The following is a 6,864-nucleotide window of genomic DNA, read 5'->3' as shown; positions in this document are numbered from 1 at the left end:
GACAAACCTATTCAGACCGTAAACGCGAACCTAATGAATGTATATAGCAAAGAACAACAAAAGCAAGTAACAATTTCATTATGACCCTATGATATGATTAAAAAATAGGATTAACCAATTATGGTTTACGAAATTGGCTATATTTTGGAATGTAATTTGCACTTTCGGGCCAACAAATTTCTAATACCAAGTATTTTCAGATAATTGGTCTTTACCGATTCTAATATGTTCAAATAATTGCCCCTTACCCTTTCTAATGCAATGTATTTCGGATCACCTCCGCCTACATAAAACTTCCATCCAAGCACCCCATACAAGTCATAAAATCGTTTCTCAACAATATATACATAAAACAATAATATATCAATCATATGAAAGCATCTTGTCCATCACTAAATCTACATTTAATGTTAATTGTTACATGTAAACCAAGTTCCAAAACTACAATTGTTTTGGGTTGAACCAGTACATAGGGAAATAGGTTCACCATTGTCGAATGAGAAACCATCATCACTGTTGGGGATAGAACCGGTTGGGTCTGTAGTAGAAAAATTATCAGAACCAGACAAATCAACCACATAGTTGCCTCTGCATTGAGAAACCGTTTGACTAGGATAACTGTAGCTAATGTCTGGGGACGGCCCTTCCTCCGAACTATACTGATAGCTTTCACTACCTGAAGGGATATTCACACCTGCATTTCTACTTGGATGCAAGTTTCTTTGAGAGCAATTACACTTTGTATGTCCATATCCGTGACACAAATGACATTGTCGACGCTTCCATGTTCCACCTTGGCTTGCTTGAGTGCCTTTTGTCCTAACGATCTTTGGATCTTCCACAATATTTGGAGGACATTGCCCAGCACTACCCAATTTTAGACTTGTCTTTTCTTCCTTTTGCCGTAAGCCTTCACAAATTCCCTCCCATCTACTAAACTCATTCATCAACATGGCATAACCATCTTCACTCTTCGATGCATAAAAACATACTTTGTTTGACATAGCACTTAAACTTCCATACCTCGCCATTTCTACAACTTCTTTGGTAGTGCCTTCGACTTCGCCGATAAATTCCTTACATGTATCACTTTGGGCACTCTTTGTCCATCTCTTCATTATGAGCGCTGGAGGAATTTCCATAAAGTGCTCGCACTTCATTACATAAAACAGGTGGCCACACGGGATCCCTTCATTTTCATATTTCCAGCATCCACACTCTATCCGCATATTTTCCCCACCGTGGTAAACACAAGTCCAATTATTATGCAGTTCACCATATTTTGACAATACGTATACATAACCTCCAAAATTATGCATCACATTATCATGAGTGAGTATTGAACAAGATTTGATCTCATGACGTACCAATACAAAGCACCTATGCGTGTAAATCAGAGAAGCTTGTTGCTCGAGTTTTGTCAATGCGGTTTTAAGGACTGGTGTTGAGTACTTTGCGTTGAAACCATCCTTCGCCGTGGTATTCCTAAGACATAACATAGCCCTATCAATTGCTGGAATACATTCAAACAACTTCACGCCTTTCTTCAAGTAATCTTTCACATACTTGTTCATGGACTCCACGCGTTGAGTGGTGCACATACCACTGAAAAACTTTCCTCTAAGACACGATTCAGCCCATGAGTCTCTTTTTGCATACATCATTTCCAACCATTCTTTTTTTCTTTGAAGTACTCACTCTTTCCCTTAAAACCTCCCATTTCTTCTCAAACTCGTCCAATGCAAATGGTTCCCAAATACATGCTTGAAAATTTCTTAGCAATTCATCATCCTTCAAGTTATTCTGTGCATTCCTTGACACATGCCATGAGCACAACCGATGGTTAGACATGGGAAACACATAATCAATGGCTTTACGCATCATCTCATCGCCATCCGTCAATATTGATATTGGATTCTTATCTTTCATGGATGCCATGAATGTTTCCAATAACCACTTGTAAGTTTCAAATGTCTCGTCCTGCAATAATGTGCAACCAAACATTACAGTAGAACGGTAGTTGTTCAAACTGACAAACAGCACTAGGGGCTTGTCATAAACATTTGTTTTGTACATGCTGTCGAATATGAGGACGTCGCCATAGGCAATGTAATCCAAAAGTGAAGTGGAGTCCCTCCAAAACAAATTACCAAGCCTATTTTCCTCATCAACACTTAACTTACAAAAGAATTCTGGATCCATTGCTCCTTTCGCTTTCAAGTAAGAGACTGCGGCTTCTGTGTCACTGTCGAGCAAAATTTCCCTGTGTGATGCATCCAAATTATTATACAAATCCTTTATTTGAAAACCAACATTTAAATACCCGCCACATTGGTTGAACATATACTCATATGTATGACATGTTCTAACTAATGCTCTTCGCATTCCCACTGCTTGTGCTAAATTGGAATTTCGAACCACGTGGTTACATCGGAGATATGATTATTCAAGTGGAGTAACTAGTTGATGATTGTGATGTGGTTCAAAATTCGTAACGATGTAAATATCACGTTTCTTCTCATAACCCACCCAAAAATGGGCAGGACAATTCTCTCTTGTAATTGGCTTTGGTTGTCGAATCATATCCGATCGATCATTAAACTTCTCATTTCTCAAACCTTCTTTAGAACAACACCATCGTCTCCTACATACTTTCCCTTCCGAATTACGAACCAATTTGTCTTTACTCATATAATATTCTTCCGCTAATTCTATAATTTTAAACTCTTTCCCCATAACATCTTCTTTCCTCGGTGCAATAATGTCAACACCATTATCATCACTACTTTGTGTTTGGGTCAAAATCTTGCTCACCTAGCCCAACGCTACAGAGCCCAGAATAACAAGGACAAAAACATTGGGCCCGAGAAGTCTAGACTCTGAAAATAAACAGGAATAAAAGGTCCAAAATCCAACAAAAGCCCAGCCCAGAACCTATCTCAAGCTTGGGCTTCGAAGAAACTAAATTGAGGTTTGGCATGATCAAAGTATGAAAACCTCAACAAATAAGCTTATTAAGTCCTCAAGTCCAGCCACTTCTGCCCCTTCAGGACTAAAGAAGCCGCGATTCTGCCTGCTCAAAAGCCTCCCAAGGTTTGAAGTAGATTAAAGCTCTGCCAAAATTGAACTTTGGTAACGATTTACAGCTAAAGCTAAGCATTGAAGTTGTTAACATCCGATAAATATACTTAGTCCAGCCGGATAAGAAATTTCTATCCGACATAAATGGAATTCAATGCGTCTTTTGTCTTTCTAGAGTTGATTTTTCCCTTTTAATTCAGAGAAGGCGTTCTACCTAAAACAGTCCACTTTATTATCATCTATTCTGGCCAGAACTACCAATTTTATACTGTGATAAATTATGAAGTCCTCACAAGTCTGAGGCAGGAAAAGAACTTACTTAGGAGATATTCCTCACCCAAATTCACAATCGCTTGTTTAGAAATTGGTAACTTAGGGGGCTAGTTATCTGTTTCAAAGAAGTCTGCTAGGATTTTTACTGCTAGCGGTGGCACGCTCTCACACCAAAGAAAGTTGGCTTGTTGACCAGTCAACGGTTTTCAAGGCAATGAGGAACTTTGCCTTCCATCACAGGAATAAAAACAAAACAGGTGAACAATTTGGCACGCCCAGTGGGACTTCTCAGTATACATACTTCAACAGAAATTTTCTGAAGTATATAAATATTGGTAGCTCTAGCGAACCCACGCCACGCCATGGAAAGAAATCGGTAGTTCTCCGAGAAGGATTGGAGTCGGAAGAAAGTGATGCGGACACTCGGCTCATGGTAGCACCGAAAGCGACGCGTTCCAAGACCGCTCAGGAGGTTGAATTAGATACAGAAGTGTGTTCAGACAGGAGGCTACACAAAAGAGCTAGGATACTCGAACAACATGACAGCCATGATGTAATGGCAAGTTAATGACAATTCAGGAAGGACCGAGAGGCGCCATGGCGAATTCCAAACCCAGATGTTGTAGTCCAAGGCTAGACCTCTCTTGTGGCCCTCCACCAAGATTGGCTTAGCCATACCAAGAGAATCCTCTCATTGCACGATAATGGAGTATAAGGGCATGGAGAGATCCGAGTGGATAAAGGCGAGAGCCCTTCGACCAAGAGCATGAGGGTCAATCAGCCAAAAGGCCCTGCAGTTCAGTTCCTCAAAATCAGCCAGAACCTCCACCTATTCCACAACCGTGGCCCCAACGTGATCGACCTCTAGCACTTTTGCCCGAGGCACCGGTTGTGTTGCCTTACAGACCGAGAAAGATATATCCCAATCCATTCCCTTCACGGTAAGAGGCGAAGAGGCAGAGGGGGATTAACCCCTTTGCCAACAATGACAGGAATAGACCAGGAGCAAATTGGAGAAACCATCTGGATTTTGAAGAAGAAGAATAATACAGGGAGGAAGTTCTGCCCAGGCCATACAGAATGGAGCACGGGATTCAACACATCCAGCCAGAATAGGGACGAAATCTACACCCTGTCAATGCTTTAAATGACATAGGGGCACTAGAGAGAATGATCAGGGAGATGATGGAGCCTGAAGCTGGAGGAGGAGAAAGGCCCACTTACAGAAAGCCATATCCAGCTTATATTGATCAAATACCTCTATCCCAGGGTTTCATGGTGCCAAACTTCACCTTGTTCAACGGAGAAGATCCCCATGCTTCATCAGTCGAGCATATAGGCAAATTTTCTATCCAGTGCATAACCATAGAAAATAACCCTCTGTTAAAGCTAAGACTTTTTGAAAATTCTCTCTCTGGACAAGCCTTCACCTTGTACATCAGTCTACCAGCTAACTCTGTTCAAACCTGGGAGCAAATGGAAAATGTTTTCCATGACTACTATTTCAGATCCAGCCAGAAGTCACTATCAGTGATCTTGCTGCCCTCAAACAGAGTAAAGATGAACATGCTCAAGACTTCATAACCTGGTTTAGAAAGCTCAAAATGAAGTGCAGAATCCTTATGGAAGAGAGGCACTTTATCCAGATGGCTCAAATCGCCCTTAAAATCTCTCTGAGAAAAAGATTTGATGGGATGCTGTTTGGAGATCTAGCAGAACTGGCAGATAAAGCATCTAAGTATGAGGAGTTGCTTAAGGAAGAACAACAGAAGAGAAACTCTTCCAAGGGCATATACTACAAAACCCCTTCCTCTTCAATCCATCTAGTTGAGGTGGAATCAGAGGAAGACACAGAAGGCTCGGAGGAAAGAGAAATTGCAGTGGCAGAAATGGCAAAATTGAAACATCCCATCAGCTGCAAGGCTCTTACAAAACCACCAAAGGATCAGAAGCCGCCACCATTCACAGGAGGGTTTGTTCCAAACAAACCAACACAGAACAAGGTCTATTCCTTTTATCTAAACAAAGGTTGATGCTTTGTTTGATGATATGCTACTACAGAAGGCAATAGAGACACCCCACAAGTTGCCCAAGCCAGAAGAACTTAAGGGCAGACAGTATTGTAAGTGGCACAACTCTTGGAATTATTCCACCAATAGTTGTGTTATTTTCAAGGATGTCATACAAGAAGGAATAACAATAGGAAGGCTAAAACTGGTAGAGAAACCTCCATTAGTTACAACAGATCCCTTTCCCCAACCACAAGTTAACATGGTCAACTGAAATTGGCGAGCAGAAGAGAAGCAAGACAGAAGCTAGCTCCAGCAGAGGCAGAAGAGTCACGAGGGAGGCTAATCAAAGGCCAAAGGCAACTATCTCAGTTGGGGTAGTATTATGTAGTAGGTGCAAGTTTGAGAGTGAGTTAGAAGGTTTGTAAGTCGCATGCGTGAATTCGATAAGCTTGTATGGTTGAAACCTCCTTAGTTAGATAATGCGCACATGATTAGTATGTAATATTATTATGGCAAAGAGGAATTACTTTTGATTACAGAAAGGAAGAATTAGTTTTATGTTGTATTATTTGCTTCAACTCGTTTGAGTGTGTTGCATACGATTCTCTCCTTGTATTTTGCTTGTGAGAGTTAATGGTAGTTTTGCATTTGTAGTTGAGTGCTTAGGTGAGTGGTGTTCTTGCATGTTATGTTTAGGCTCTCGGTATCTTTAACGTATTCATTCTGGCCATGTGTGGCTACGTTGGGAGTTACATTGTTGATGTCGGTGTACTCTCCCTGGACTAACCTTTGATGGTTACTATGCCTCCATCTTTGAAAATTGGGTATATGTATCCTAAAAATTGGGTATATTCCTTTAGATTATGTATTTAGGTGAATGATGATGGGTGATAGAGTTCAAGCTTGTATTGAAATATAAGTAAAATCATGTAATTGCAATCTATTAAAATCATAAGTAAAATCCTAAGTGAATTAAAATAATATAATTGCAATCTATTAAAATCCTAAGTAAAATCATATAATTACAAATCCGACTGAAATCCATTACATTAAAATCATGTAATTACAATCTATTAAAATTTCAATTGAATACATTCCCTTTAATGAAATACTTTAAAATTGGTAAGTTTTTGAATACCACGGTACTTTGTCTTATCTTTTAAAAGTCCTAATTGAATATCACCACACTTGTATTTATGATTTAAAAATCATAATTGAATACCACCAGATTTTTATTGATTACTTACAAATCATAAATGAATATCATTGGATTTTTAAGCTTCAAAACAATCCATTAAAATCTTAATTGAATACAACCCACTAAGTCATTAAATCTCAGCCATCCATTTTTAACATGCAAACTCAGCCGTTGGATAGCCGGCTGTAACGGTACAGCTGAGGGACTAAAGAATTTTCGTTATAAAGATAGGTCAAAACATTTTGGGACAAGACAGTAGAAATGAACACCAATAGGATTCCATGTTTTCTCTAGGTTAGG

General features: G+C 39.6%; 2 protein-coding genes across 2 annotated transcripts; both read right to left on the bottom strand.

Moving 5' to 3' along the window:
* Positions 1 to 410: 410 nt before the first annotated feature.
* LOC103330961 (protein FAR1-RELATED SEQUENCE 9-like) lies at positions 411 to 1,574 on the bottom strand. The gene has a single exon (XM_008233566.2). It carries the CDS (start codon positions 1,572 to 1,574, stop codon positions 411 to 413), a length of 1,164 nt encoding a protein of 387 aa, XP_008231788.2.
* Positions 1,575 to 1,632: 58 nt separating this feature from the next.
* LOC103330960 (protein FAR1-RELATED SEQUENCE 5-like) lies at positions 1,633 to 2,385 on the bottom strand. The gene has a single exon (XM_008233565.2). The coding sequence runs from the start codon at positions 2,383 to 2,385 to the stop codon at positions 1,633 to 1,635; it is 753 nt and encodes a 250-aa protein (XP_008231787.2).
* Positions 2,386 to 6,864: the final 4,479 nt, after the last annotated feature.

The sequence above is a fragment of the Prunus mume genome, linkage group LG5 (genome assembly GCF_029339155.1).
Source record: "Prunus mume cultivar Tortuosa linkage group LG5, ASM2933915v1, whole genome shotgun sequence".
In the NCBI taxonomy this organism is placed as follows: Eukaryota; Viridiplantae; Streptophyta; class Magnoliopsida; order Rosales; family Rosaceae; genus Prunus; species Prunus mume.
The sequence above is the reverse complement of the archived record's forward strand: the minus strand, read 5'-3'. Positions and strand labels throughout refer to the sequence as shown.

Excerpts from the sequence above, each read along its gene's own strand:
- LOC103330961 (XM_008233566.2), bottom strand. The coding sequence starts at position 1,574 with ATGAACAAGTATGTGAAAGATTACTTGAAGAAAGGCGTGAAGTTGTTT.
- LOC103330960 (XM_008233565.2), bottom strand. The coding sequence starts at position 2,385 with ATGCGAAGAGCATTAGTTAGAACATGTCATACATATGAGTATATGTTC.